The sequence below is a fragment of the Dipodomys merriami genome, unplaced genomic scaffold, assembly GCF_024711535.1.
Source record: "Dipodomys merriami isolate MVZ:Mamm:240054 unplaced genomic scaffold, mDipMer1.0.p SCAF_13, whole genome shotgun sequence".
Classification (NCBI taxonomy): domain Eukaryota; kingdom Metazoa; phylum Chordata; class Mammalia; order Rodentia; family Heteromyidae; genus Dipodomys; species Dipodomys merriami.
This window is the reverse complement of record NW_027202604.1, coordinates 34,137,835-34,152,330: the sequence shown is the minus strand read 5'-3', so window position 1 is coordinate 34,152,330 and position 14,496 is coordinate 34,137,835. Positions and strand designations below refer to the sequence as shown.

The 14,496-nt window shown below is 47.5% G+C and overlaps 1 protein-coding gene across 2 annotated transcripts in view; it reads left to right on the top strand.

Annotated features, from left to right (window-relative positions):
- Positions 1-12,114: 12,114 nt before the first annotated feature.
- Positions 12,115-14,496, top strand: part of Sumf1 (sulfatase modifying factor 1) — a 63,667-nt gene continuing 61,285 nt past the window's right edge. For both annotated transcript variants that reach the window (XM_070018998.1, XM_070018997.1), the window contains exon 1: positions 12,115-12,400. In XM_070018998.1, coding sequence (XP_069875099.1) covers positions 12,119-12,400 — 282 coding nt within the window. In that variant the 5' untranslated portion in view covers positions 12,115-12,118. The remainder of the gene's footprint in view (positions 12,401-14,496) is intronic.

Here is a 14,496-nt window from a genome sequence, read left to right as displayed (position 1 = left end):
AGTTTTGTATTACTGTCATCATCTTTGCTATTAGAAAAAAGAAGACTATGCACATCCTGACCCCAAATCAGTATTAGAAACTAGGTTCTCAGATTAAATTAGCTTTTATTTCTCCTCTACTTAACTTATTTTGAGAGCATACCACAAGGGAAAAGACACCAATGCTAAAAGAAAATGGAAAAGGAAATGTCTTAAAACATTAACCTATTTTGAAACAATGTTTTGAAACCAGAGTACTGGTGCTATGTCAATAATACTTAACTAGAAAGTAACTTAATTGCAGCCATTACATTGTGGCTCTTATGTTGTGTGTTTATCTCATTTAAAATGCAGGGAAAGCAGAAAAACAACAGCTTAAGGGCAATAGAATGGGGAAATAGTATATGGAGAAAAGTCATAGTCTTCTATCACCCCTATAAAGAAGCCTGTTCAGGAAGTACAGAAACCTTTTACTAAGAGAACAAGAGAACAGGGCACCCTCTTAAAGACACGTCTTTTGCAAATATTGGCATCTACACAGCACAATAATAAAGAGCTTTTGGTGGATTTTAGAATGCCAAAATGGGTATTAGGATAACTTCTAAATTATTCTAGGTCTTTGATTACATACTTCCTTCATTTCTGTTACAGTTCCTGGCACAGAGTAATGTTAATATGTATCTAGGCTACAAAGCTGTGTAATGTCTGGTGCTGGTGGCTCATGGAATCCTAGCTGTTCAGGAGGCTGAGATTTGAGAATTCTGATTTGAAGCTAGCCCAAGTATGGAAGTCTTTCTGATAACATCAATTCTATATTGGGATGACATGACATCTCAATGGTGGCTTTGATTTGTGTTTCTGTCCATGATCATCAGAGATCTAAAAAAAGTTTTATGAAAGGATAGCTCAATAGTGAGAATTTCAGAAATTTTAGTCATCTGTTCAATCCCTTCTTTTGCTGATGAAGTGCAAAAAACTGGCATTGAAAGTTTCAATGATCCTTTCGGATCTCACAGCCCAGTAAGGGCTATGCTGGGGTGAAGAGATAAGGCAGGCCAAGCTTACTGACCAGCCTCAGGCTTAGACCACGAAGTCTCACACTCTCAGATAACTGCAGTTTAAGCCACTAAGTTAACTTAGCAATTTTTTCTAACTGGTCTCCTACCCAGCTCAGTAATATTATGTGTGTGTATGTTTGTATGTGTCTGTGCCAGTACTTGGGCCCAAACTCAGGGTCTCATGTTCTCACTTGACTCCTTCACTCAAGACGGACACCCTACCACTTGAGTCACAGCTCCACGCCCAGCTTTTGGGTGTTTAATTGGAAATAAGAGGCACGTAAACTTTCTTGCCTGGATTAGCTTTGAACCACAGTCCTCAGTTCTCAGCCTACTGAGCAGTTAGGATGACAGGCATGAGCCACCATTGCCTGGCTAGTATTTTCATTTTTTAGAACAGAGATCATAATTGAAGTTCTAATGGTAATTGCTTCACTACACCAACTTTATTATTTTATAATAAGCTTATGTATTTTGGTAGAGTTTAATTCCACTGAGTTACTAGCGCGTCCATCAATATGGCCAATTTCATCAGTCAAAACTTCCATGGGGAAATCACAGGAACATCCCCATTTCCCACTGACCTCCCCCATTCTGTTGCTGTGACCCAGAGAGCAAATTCCTTAGTGGAAGAAAATAAAGTCTGCCCTGAGGTGCCTCTTTTTTTGTTGTTCACATGATGGTAATATCAATTATGCTAGAACAGGAAGGAAAAAAATGATCCAACCCCTTACTTTCTTGTTAGATTTCCCAGAGGAGAGAGCATGGCACAGTTCCTTTTGCTGCTCTGTAATTATGGTCAAATTAATTTGCTCTTGGCCCAGTTCACATCTATTCATTTCTATAGCATGGCCTCACACCCAAATGACTTTCCTCTTTCTATTGTTAGATAATTTCCCACAAAATAACCTGAAAACTTTCTACTTCCTCTTCATTCTGTTTTGTGGGTGTACTCTTTCCTCCAGCAATTCTCTTGAGGAAAGAAGGTAAATAAAAATCCAGGTGGAAGAGGTGTTCTGGTTTGCAGGGGAGTGTTGTTTGTAAGACAAATTTATGGTCTCCCATTGACCTGTTTATGAATATAGCTCTAATGCCTGGTAAGTTCGCTGTATTTAATAATGTCACTAATCATGAATACCAATAGTAGACACAGTATGGAAACTAGATATTAAGATCTTACTGTATGCCAGAGTTTTACATAGATCATCCTGTCTAATTCTCACCATGATCCTAAGAGATGGACTGTGTGTGGGGGGGGGGGTGGGGGGGGGGGGTCCTGGGGCTTGAATTCAGTGCCTGGGTTCTTTCTAGGTCTCTACCACTGGAGTCACAGCTCCACTTCTGGCATTTTGGTGGTTAATTGAAGATAAGAATCTGCCTCAGCTGGCTTCAAACCACGATCCTCAGATCTCAGCCTCCTGAGTAGCTAACATGAACCACCAGTGCCCAGCAAAAGATACCTTTTTATTTTTATTTGATAGATAAAGAAGGTTTAAGAATTCCATATGTTAAGTAGGTTGTCAAAGATGGTTCAATTGCAAGTGCAATCCTAAGTGTTTACCTACTATGCCCACAGCCCTCAAACTACAAAGTCAACATTCTCTAGGACATTATTAGAAATGTCAACTGTCAAGCTACACCTCAGATCTACTGAACCAGAAGTTCAAGAGGGTAGGCATGGAAGATGGGTGGCCAACTGCATTTTAATCGGCTCTCCGGGTATCTCTGATGGACACTTAAGTTCAAATCCACTGCACCTTGCTAAGTGTTCTATGCATAAAGGCACCACACTTGTAATTAGGAAGCTATGAATACTGTCTGGGAGATGATTCCAGAACTTTGCCTGGCCAGGAACTAGTAGGGCCTCCAGTTTCCTGTTTCTCAGTGGGAGGCTTCACAAGACACCCCATGGTTTCATACAGCCTTAAGATTTCCATTCTTCCCAAGACACCCCATGGTTTCATACGGCTGTAAGATCTCCATTCTTCCCAATTCCCCTAAGCAGATGGCATTTGAGCTCAGGCTGTCTGTACCTGTGCCCAGACTGGTTAGCACCACAATGCAAGATCGCTCTCACCCTTTCCTGGAGTGGTAGGGTCAAGGAGAAGAGGTTGAGGGCAGAGTCTCTTGGGCTGTGTTCCAGCCAATGCACATTTTTCACCCTTTCAAGGATGCCCTTAAAAGAAGACTTGAGCATCTGCTGGTCCTTCTGTGACTGTGAGTTCCAGCCTGTTTTGAATGAAAATGCTGGAAGTGAAATAGCTGTATAAGCTTCTCTTTGCTGCCTTACAAAATGATCATGACCCTGGGAGTTTAAACAACACAATGTATTACCTTACAAATGCAAGAGTCAGAGGCTCAACCTCGGTTTCACTAGGCTAAAAATCAAAGTGTTAGAAGGCTCTGTACCTTTCTGGAGGCTTCCAGGAAGTAGAAGCCAGGTACCATTGCTTTGCTGTTGACTCCCTTCAAAACCAACAATGTTGAATGGCTATCTCTGAGCATTGTTCCATAACCACGGGATCACTCAAATTAACCTCCTTGTCTGAGAGATCCTAAGATGCATCTACCCTTAATCAAGGGAAAATCCATTCAAGGTCATGAATTTGCAGGTGTTCTTAGAATGCCATTACTGTCTTCTAGAGGAAAACATAGGGTGACTTTCAACAATTTTTATTGTTATTATAAGGGTGAGGTACAGAGGCCGGGTGCCAATGGCTCATGCCTATCATCCTAACTACTCAGGGTGGCTGAGATCTGAGGATTGCAGTTCAAAGCCAGCCCTGGCAGCCAAGTCCATGAGACTCTTATCTCCAATTAACCACCAGAAAACAGGAAGTGCTACTGTGGCTCAAGTGGTAGAGTGCTAGCCTTGATCTGAAGAGCTGAGGCATAGTGTCTAGGCTCAGTGTTCAAGCCCCACAACTGGGGGGGGAGAGGGGGGGTAGAAGGGGGTGGGTAAAAGGGTGACGTACAGAGGGCTTACCATTTCATAAGTCAGGTAATGAGTACATTTCTTTTGGGACAAAGGGTGACAATTCTCTTTGAAGACTACATTTGCAAATTTCATATATTATCTGTCACATAGAGTGATATGGAAAGCCATTTTCCCTCTATTCCAAGACAAAGTACTAAAATATCTGTCTCTACATTTATTTATTTATTTATTTATGCCAATCCTGGGGCTTAAACTCAGGGCCTGGCCACTGTCCCCAAGCTGCTGCTGCTGCTGGTGCTGCTGCTGGTGCTGCTGCTGCTTCTTCTTCTTCTTCTTCTCCTCCTCCTCCTCCTCCTCCTCCTCCTCCTCCTCCTCCTCCTCCTCCTCCTCCTCCTTCTTCTTCTTCTTCTTTTTCGTTTTTTTTAAAAAAATAGGATAGCACTCTACCACTTGAATCACAGCACAACTTCCAGCCTTTTCTGTGTATGTGGTCCTGAGGAATTGAACCTGGAGCTCCATGCATACTAGGCAAGCACTGTACCACTAAGCCACATTCCTAGCCCTCTACAATAAGTTTTGGAAAGGGAGTATTATCAAATTATAGGTGTCTATAGCATCGAGGGTATAACCAGATTTTTAGAAATCCATTAAATTGGACATAGAAATGTCTTCAAAGCAAAGTGATACCATAGCAACATGATCGAGTGTTAGTGCCTCTTCTCATACTTGCATGGAGGGCAAGGCTGCTGCAAGTAGGGTAATGCCTTCCATCTTCCTAGAAACATGGTACTCCCTTGGTGATTCCCCATGGTACGGATCCACACCCCTGGCAAAGCAAAGAGAGATGAGAGGAATTGGAAGATGATTCACCTGTGCTGAAACCTGAAAAGGTGGTGTAGATTTGTACCCTTCAGATCCTGGGGGCCTGATGTGATTTGCTCTGCACTTTCCTTGACTAATTCATTATCTTCATACCAGCATGTTCACATTTTTATTTTCAAAATAAATGGTTACTATAAGTAAAACTGCTATTGCACAAGCATCTGGAATGTTTATTGCATCTTTACAATTGAGCTCTCATTCTTCTCTCTCAAGCACTATGAAAGCTAGGATGTTAAAGAGACGCCCAATGATGATCCTTCCTCCCTCCCTCCTTCCCTCCCTCCCTCCTTCCCTCCCTCCCTCCTTCCCTCCCTCCCTCCTTCCCTCCCTCCTCTCTCTTCCTTCCTTCCTTCCTTCCTTCCATTCTCTTCCTTCCTTCCTTCCTTCCATTCTTTCTTTCTTTCTTTCTTTCTTTCTTTCTTTCTTTCTTTCTTTCTTTCTTTCTTTCTTTCCTTCTTCCTTCCTTCCTTTCTTTCTTTCATCAGTTATGGGGCTTGAACGTGGGGCCTGGGCACATGTCCCTGAGCCTATTTGTGTTCAAGGCTACTACTCTGTAACTTGAGCCCCAGCACCACTTCTGGTCTTTGAGTGGTTAATTGGACATAAGGGTCTCATGAGGACTTTTCTGCCTGGACTGGCTTTGAACCACGATGTTCAGATCTCAGTCTCCTGAGTATCTAGGATTACAGGCATGAGCCACCAGTGTCAGACACAACGATGATTTCTTATGTCATTCCCCTCTCTGCCTTTCAAAAAAAACACAGGGCATGGTTCTCAATTTCTTTTGATGCTGTTCTGGTTCTTCTCATTCTTCACTCCAGTCACTACTGTCCAGGAACACCAGAAAGATAAACACATGGTAAGTTTGGAGATGATTAATTATAGGTTGCACGAGGGCTGTCAATTGCTATATCTGCCACACCCCTGACATTAAGAAGAGAAAGATGCCTTACCCAACACTAGACTAGGGCATTGTTTTATGAAAGCAGGTTATGAAATGTCCAGATCAGAGGATTAGCATTCCCCTAGGACCTCATTAGAAATGTAAATCCTTGAGTTGTACCCCAGATTCTGCAAATCTTGGAATTCAACCAGCAATCATAGCTTTAGGAATATTTGTTCTAATGATTCTGATGCATGAGAGGGTTCTGATCACAAGGATCCCTGGAGCTGTAGCAGCCCCTGGTTTAAAAGCAAATTGCATTACTGTTTCTCAGACTAAGGATTTTGAGCATGCTTGGCAAGTGTTCTTCCAGTGAGCTACACCCTCAGGAGGGAGCGAAGACCAAAGCATTTGGCAAGAGGAAACAAACAATATACATCACATATTCTCTGGACATTACCTTTTCTCATTGGCTACAGCATAATTGAAAAAGACAAGAAAAAGACTCTAAGCATAAGGCTGGTGTGGTGATGTATGCCTGTAGTGCCAGGTGAAGGGACTACTCACTGGATCTCAGGAATACCAGGCTATCTGGGTAATACAGCAAGAGCACATCTGAAAAACATACAAACAGACAAAAAAGACAATCCTAAAACGCCTACATTAATCGGCTTTCTAACCATGGGATCTTACTACCATGCTAGTTCTCTAAAGAGAGTCAAATGAAAGAACTGCATGGCAAAATTTTCTAAATACTTGACTTCTCTTTTTTGTCCAAATTTAGTAGAAAATTTCTGTTTTTACAACACTCTGGAATGCTTATGTTATATATTAAGTAAGTTGAGAGTAACAATAATTGTAGCTAATAATTTCTGAGCTATTCTTCACTACTAAGCAATGCATTTCACATGCTTTACCTTTTTTGGTGGTGGCTGGCTTTGAACTTGGGGCCTTGTGTTTGCTAAGCAAGCATTCAACAACTTGAGCCATACCTTTAGCCCTTTCTGGTTTAGTTGTTTTTCAGATAGGGTCTCATACTTTTTTTTTTTTTTGCCTGGGTCAGCTTTAACAATCATAACCTTCCTATGTATACTTCTCATGTAGCTAGGATCACAGATACTCACTACCATGTCCAGCTTGTTGGTTGAGATGAAGTTTTACTAATGTTTTAATCAGGTCATCACCAAGCCAAGGTCCTTTCCATCTTTGCCTCTCAAGTAGCTGGGATTACAAGCATGAGCTACCTTGCCTGAACCTTAACTTACTTAATGTCCATTTCACTTGGACAAGGGTGTTCACCTGTTTCCTTAACACCTGGAATAATGATGTTTCACCATTATTCACCCTCCTGGCTATGCATATGGAAAGTTCCATCTCCAATGTCTATATGGGCAAAACACTATCCGACAGCAAAGTTCTGAAGAGCCAAAGATCATGATCTCCAAGATCATAGTGTTTCACATTACTGTTATTTAAGGAATACTGGTGTTCAACATTTAACCCTGTCATAGCCTGAAGGTTTTTAAAATTCTTTTGATGGTAAATTCACCCACTCAACAAATATTTACTTAGACTTACACATACCCAGTGTGGTTTGGGGCACTGGGTATATAGCGTGGATGACTAAAAATTTTTTACCCGCCCATTCCCCACCCCTATTAGGGAGAGGAAAGAGTAGACAATGATTTCAGACAGTGACAGATACTATGGAGTTAACACAAGAGGCATGTGAGGGAGCAGATGGAGGAGGATCATATCTGGAGATCCAGGAAGGCTTCTCAGAAGAGGGAACATTTGTGCTGATACCCGAAGGAAGAGAACAAGCCAGCATGACAAAACAGAGCATTGTAGCAAGTGCAAAGACCTAGACACAGGATTGTGCTTGATGTGTACTAGGTGCAGTGTGGTGGAGATTGTGTCTGGGACAATTTGCTGAAAGGTCAGATCAAAAAGGTAGGCAGGGCTGGGTCAGGGAACATTCTCTCTACCATGTACAGCAGCTGGTGTGTGTGTGCTGAGATGACTCGGTAAGACAGAATGGACTGTACATAGGCAGATTGCTGATGGACAGCCAGGCTTCTGCAGCCTTCCGCTGCTGCCATTGGTGTTCTACCTGGGATCTCCAGCCAATGATGGGAGCGTGATAGGAAAGTTAGGGCCTGCGTTTCAGCTCAGTGCTTCAACCTTCTAACCAGCAATCTTTGCTGTGGAGCTGCTGCCCAGGTTTTCTTTAGGCTGTACCAGACATAGATGCTTTTCCTACCCAAGCTTCCTGCCTGTTGCCCTCCTTCCACAGGTGCTGGGCTTGTATTCAGTCTGCAGGCTGTCTCTGCTGACTCTTCCTGTTCTCCTTTGGTTTTTGTAGTTACTATGCACAGATATGTTGCAATGTCATTTTTTAAAAAACATGAGAACAATCCCTCAATCTTTCTTTCTTTCTTTCTTCCTTCCTTTCTTCCTTCCTTCTTTCCTTCCTTCCTTCCTTCCTTCCTTCCTTCCTTCCTTCCTACTTTCCTTCCTTCCTTTCAGTACTGAGGCTCAAGCTCAGGGCCTATGTGCTGTCCCTTAGCTTTTTCATTCAAAGCCTGTGCTCTACCACTTTACCCACAGCTCCATTTCTGACTTTTTGGTAGTTAATTGGAGATAAGAATCTCATGGAGGAAGTGGCACTATGGCTCAAGTGGTAGAGCGCTCGCCTTGAGCTGAAGAGAGCAGGGAAAGCGCCCAGGCCCAGAGTTCAAGCCCCACGACCGATCAAAAAGAAAAAAAAAGATGGACTGGGAAGGTGGCTCAGTGGTAGAGCGCTTGCCTTGCATGCATGAGGCCCTGGGTTCGATTCCTCAGCACCACATAAGCAAAAAGGAAAAAACTGGAAGTGGCGCTGTGGCTCAGGTGGTAGAGCGCTAGCCTTGAGCTGAAGAGCTGAGGGACAGCGCCCAGGCCCAAGAGTTCAGGCCCCACGACCGGACCCCAAAAAAAAAAAAAAAAAAAAAAAAAAAAAAAAAAAAAGAAGAAGAAGAAAAATCTCATGGACTTTTCCTACCTAAGCTGGCTTCAAACCATGATCCTTGGAACTTAGCTTCCCTGAGTAGCTATGATTACAGGCATGAGCCACCAGGGCCCAGCTAATCTCTTGCCTTTCAAATTACATCATGATATCTTTTTCCTAGTGGAGCCAGGATGACATAGCTGGTAGTAGAGGTGGCCTGAGGATGCAGTTGGTAGCGAATCACCCACGCTGGGCTGGGAATAAGGAAAGGTATGTGGGATATTGATAGCCCCTGGCACAAGGTGGCAGCCTACCTCATAAAAACGTCAGCAGTGGTGACGTAAGGAAATCCAAGTATAAAGGAATGTGGTTGCTATGATGCTGGTTCAGGAGTCCGGTAAGTACAGAGGATGCCCAACACAAACAAGGACCATGAAATTGGATGGCTGATTAGCAAGTTGCATTGGCCTCCACTAGAGAGCAATAATGAGAGAAGAAAAAGCTACAGAGGAGTTGAAACTACTGTGAGAGGGCCTCTTTGGTGTAAAGAGTTCATCTCCAACATGTCAGAGAAGCCCCAGCTGAGTGATGGGCTAACTATCTAACGGTTAGCACCTGAGTTCTAGAGCTGTTGGAATGCCTAGCTGAATTCAAAGAAATGAAAAAATCTTGGGGGCCTGAAAAGAGAGGCAAGGGCATTTTGGTGAATAGTACTAAGTGATGTGGCTCTGCAATCTCTATTGGGCCCCCAGAGACAGCAGGCAGAGGTGGCTTTCCTATTGAGAACTAGCAAGTCCTTTCTGTGGGAATTTGCTGTTTTACTGCAGAGTTTTGTTGTTGTGCTGGAAAGCAACAAGTTTGCCCTTTAACTCCCCAGAGCAGCCTCCACATCATCTCTTAGCTGCCACATTACATTCAGAGTCAAATCTCTGTATAACCTGACAAAGATCTGCTGGGCCTGATGGAGGAGAATGAGGTATTACATTTAAAAGAGATGCAAGCATTAACTACACGGTAGAGGAATTGAACCTTACATACGTTTCTGGTGGGGGAAGAAATGTCACCACCATTTTGGAAAACATCTTGGCAATTCCTCAAAAAATTAACCAGAGAGGTTAGCAGCTCTGAGTAGATACCCAGGAGAAATAAAAACATGCTCAAAGACAAATATGTACACATAACAACATTATTCACAGAAGCCCCAACTGGAAACCACTGTCAGTCGATTGATGAGTGGATAGAGTTGAGCTCCCCTTCCTCTCCCCAACCTACTCCAATAGTCCCAGCCAGCATTGATGTTTGGGAGCTTGCAGAATGCCTGATGTACAAACACATTCCCACACAACCTAACATCTACACAGGGATTCCATTTCACAGTGAAGGAGGTGCAGGGGTAAGCCACATTCATGGAATCCAAGGGTGGTCGGTTCTGTATAAGCAGAAGCAGTTGGCCTCATAAAGGATAGTGATGGCTTACTGCAGGCATGGGTAAATTGCCAGTTTGGAGACTATCTTAGTTTCCTATTGCTATAACAAAACACCATGGCTGAGTGCTTTATAAAGCAAAGAGGTTTATTTAGCTCACTGTTTTGGAAGTTGAAAGCCCAAGATCTGGTAGTTCCATCTGTTTTATCACTGGTGAAGGCTCCCTTGGCTGCATTACATCGTGGCAGACAGGTAAACAGCCACACGCAGAAGGGGCCAAGGGCATGGAGTGGTCTGGCTTTATAGTCTGTCTGGAACTAACTCATGTTGAGTGTCCATTATTAACCCCTACATAAGGCAATGTACCGATGACCTAATTACCTTGGACCAGGCCCTGTCTCTTAAAGATCTCACTGTTTAAATGTGGCCATGTTAAGGATCAAGCTTCCAACAGACACACAAAGGTTTATTAAACCACTTCACAACTGTGGTGGAGGGGATCCTTTGCAAGAATAGGATCATCTATAAGGACGCAGCCATGAAATTAACCAGAGAACTCTACATAGCATCCTGTCCCTAAGGAGGAAATATGGCTTCAAGAGCCCAGAGATGACCCACTGGAGACTTTGCTTTCCCCATCTCTGTAAATTTTTGTGCTCTGTAGAGGTGAAAGTCATGGTCCCCAGGTGTTTGCTCTCTTTTTGTACATTCAGGAAGAGTCACATTAAACTACAAGTTATTGCTGCCATCAGAACATTTGGGATTCTCTTTGTTCTGGGACCAGGAGGCAAGAAAGAAGGCTCTAAGTTAGCAGAAGAGTTAACTCTGCTGAGGATCAAGAGTATCAAGTGTTGTCAAAACAACACCAGCTTTTGCAGAGTGAAAGCTCACTAGACCCTACATAATCTGGCCTCCTGTTACCTTTCTGTTCTGCTTTCTCTGCTGTCTGCCTTACTGGATCCATGGTTGCTAGGCTGGTAGACCTGCTGTTCAGTGACCATGGAAAGCACTGTCAGGACCAGCTTCATTAGGTTGAAGGAACAGAAAAGGACAGACAAATGCAGAAGGATCTAAATGGCAATGGAAGTGAGAGAGAATGTCTAGATACATTTCCCAGTTTATACACAGTGCATTGCTAAGCTGTGCATTTCTAACATAGGTCTCCTTACCTAGGCATGGATCATTAATATTTCCCACTTACTCATTGGTAGTGACCAAAAATAAATTATGTATTGGATCAAGAGAAAAGAACGTTCTTCCTAAAGAACCCAGGAAGTTCGGTCTTTGAAAATGATTACTATAAATAGCAAGCTGTTTTTGTTTTAAAAAGATATGTTAAATGGCAGGGCCCAGGCTAAGCCTTTTATTTCATTTAATCTCATAAATTTTTGTCTAAGATAGGGTTTTTTTTTTTCTTTTTTCCCCAGTGCTAGGACTCAGAGTCTCTGGCATAAAGCTAAACGCTCTCCAATGCGGAGCAAAGCTGCAATCAGAGAAGAATGCATTCTTGCTCCCAATTCACAAAGGAAGGAACAGAGCTGGGAGGGCTGAGGACATTTGCCCAGGTTATCTCCCTGGTGAGCGGCGGCCTGACACTCAACTCTTTCTAGTCTCGAACGCATATTCCTTTCAATTCGCTTCCCCTTAGGGGGAAGAGAGGTGCAGTCAGGATTAGAATTGTAGAGAAGGACTGAGACTCTGACAAGTTCAGTGCTATCCACTGTGGACTTGGGTGCTTTCCAACCACCCCGCATCTCAAAGGGGCCACGGTGGGCGGACAACTTGGGGCATCACAGTGCTTGGTTGGGCTTTGCTACGCGATGACGTAAGCACGCAACAAACAGCTGGAAAAGTTCCCCGCCGGCTTTTTTCCCCTTCCCGCCCCTCCCCTCGTCAGAGCGGACGGCCCCTTTAAGGAGGGCGGAGCCACGTGACCCGCCGGGTCACATGACCAGCGGAACAGCATGGCTGCGCCCGCGCTGGCGAACTCTAGTGGATCCCGCGCGCGGCTCCGCGGTGTCTTCTTCCTGCCGCTGTTCTTGCTGGCGTGTGGAGCGGCGGGGAGCGAGGAGGCCGGGCCCGGGGCCGGCGCGGCGGCCCTCGCCGGCTCCTGCGGCTGTGGGACGCCCCAGCGGCCCGGCGCGCGCGGCGGCTCGGCGGCGGCGGCGCACCGGTACTCGCGGGAGGCGAACGCCCCGCCGGGCGCCGGCGCCGGCCCTGCCCCGCGGGCGGCCGCGCCCCCCAAGGTGGGCCCGCGGCGCCTTGCAGGGGCGGGGGGGGGGCTTCGGGTTCTCGAACGAGGTTGAGAGAGGCCGGGCCTCACCCCAGATGCCACACCCGCCGGTCGGGTTTGACCGGAGCCTCTTCCCCCCGCCCGCCCGCAGCCTCCCCGCACCCCTACCCCCCACAGCCTCCTCCCACAGCCTCCCCCCCCCGCCCACAGCCTCCCCGCACCCCTACCCCCTCACAGCCTCCTCCCATAGCCTCCCTCTCCCCACAGCCTCCCCGCACCCCTACCCCCTCACAGCCTCCTCCCATAGCCTCCCTCCCGCCCGCAGCCTCCCCGCACCCCTACCCCCCCACAGCCTCCTCCCATAGCCTCCCTCCCACCCACAGCCTCCCCGCACCCCTACCCCCTCACAGCCTCCTCCCATAGCCTCCCTCCCACCCACAGCCTCCCCGCACCCCTACCCCTCACAGCCTCCTCCCACAGCCTCCCCCCCCGCCCACAGCCTCCCCGCACCCCTACCCCCTCACAGCCTCCTCCCATAGCCTCCCTCTCCCCACAGCCTCCCCGCACCCCTACCCCCTCACAGCCTCCTCCCATAGCCTCCCTCCCGCCCGCAGCCTCCCCGCACCCCTACCCCCCCACAGCCTCCTCCCATAGCCTCCCTCCCACCCACAGCCTCCCCGCACCCCTACCCCCTCACAGCCTCCTCCCACAGCCTCCCTCTCCCCACAGCCTCCCCGCACCCCTACCCCCTCACAGCCTCCTCCCATAGCCTCCCTCCCACCCACAGCCTCCCCGCACCCCTACCCCCTCACAGCCTCCTCCCATAGCCTCCCCCCCCGCCCACAGCCTCCCCGCACCCCTACCCCCTCACAGCCTCCTCCCACAGCCTCCCTCTCCCCACAGCCTCCCCGCACCCCTACCCCCCCACAGCCTCCGCCCATAGCCTCCCTCTCCCCACAGCCTCCCCGCACCCCTACCCCCTCACAGCCTCCTCCCATAGCCTCCCTCCCACCCACAGCCTCCCCGCACCCCTACCCCTCACAGCCTCCTCCCATAGCCTCCCTCCCACCCACAGCCTCCCCGCACCCCTACCCCCTCACAGCCTCCTCCCACAGCCTCCCTCTCCCCACAGCCTCCCCGCACCCCCTACCCCCTCACAGCCTCCTCCCACAGCCTCTCCCCCCGCCCACAGCCTCCCCGCACCCCTACCCCCCCACAGCCTCCTCCCATAGCCTCCCCCCCCCCCCGCCCACAGCCTCCCCGCACCCCTACCCCCTCACAGCCTCCTCCCACAGCCTCCCTCCCCGCCCACAGCCTCCCTGCATCCCTACCCCCTCACAGCCTCCCTCCCCCACAGCCTCCCTCCCCACCCATAGGCTCCCAGCACCCCTACCCCCTCACAGCCTCTCCCCTCATAGCCTCCCCGCACCCCAGCCCCCCTCACAGCCTCCCTAGCCCCCCTCACAGCCTCCCTCCCTATAGCCTCCCTGCACCCCACAGCCTTCCCCCCACAGCCTCCCTGCACCCCTAGCCCCCTCACAGCCTCCCTGCACCCCTAGCCCCCCTCAGTCTCCCTCTCCCCACAGCCTCCCTGCACCCTAGCCCCTTCACAGCCTCCCTCCCCCCATAGCCTCCCTGCACCCCTAGCCCCCTGCACCCCATAGCTTCCATCCCCCCCCCCCATACCAGTGTGCTCCTGTGGCTTCCTGCAGTTCTAAGCACTAGAAGTGGCTTGACGATTCTTGTTTCTTCTTTACTGCTATGTCTTCCTCTCTGCACCCTGTCTCTTGATGGGGGACCTAAGAATTTAAATTCAGACAGTTTGGGGTTTAAACCCTCAGTTTCTCTTGAGTGATTGGGAAAAAATCAGGACCCTGAGACTCATGTCTCCACCATGGTTGTGTACTTAACCTGTCTGTACTCTGTGACAGTAGAGGGCAAGACTTAGGATTTATCCCTGCCATGCTTGGCACTTGAGCACAAGAAACACTAAGCCAACCATGGCTGCTTTATTTTTTATTTGATTGTCTACATCACTTGCAACAGTGCCTTGATGTGTTTGGAGCTAGGATACGTAAATAAAAATGATAATGACAAGTGGTACTTCAT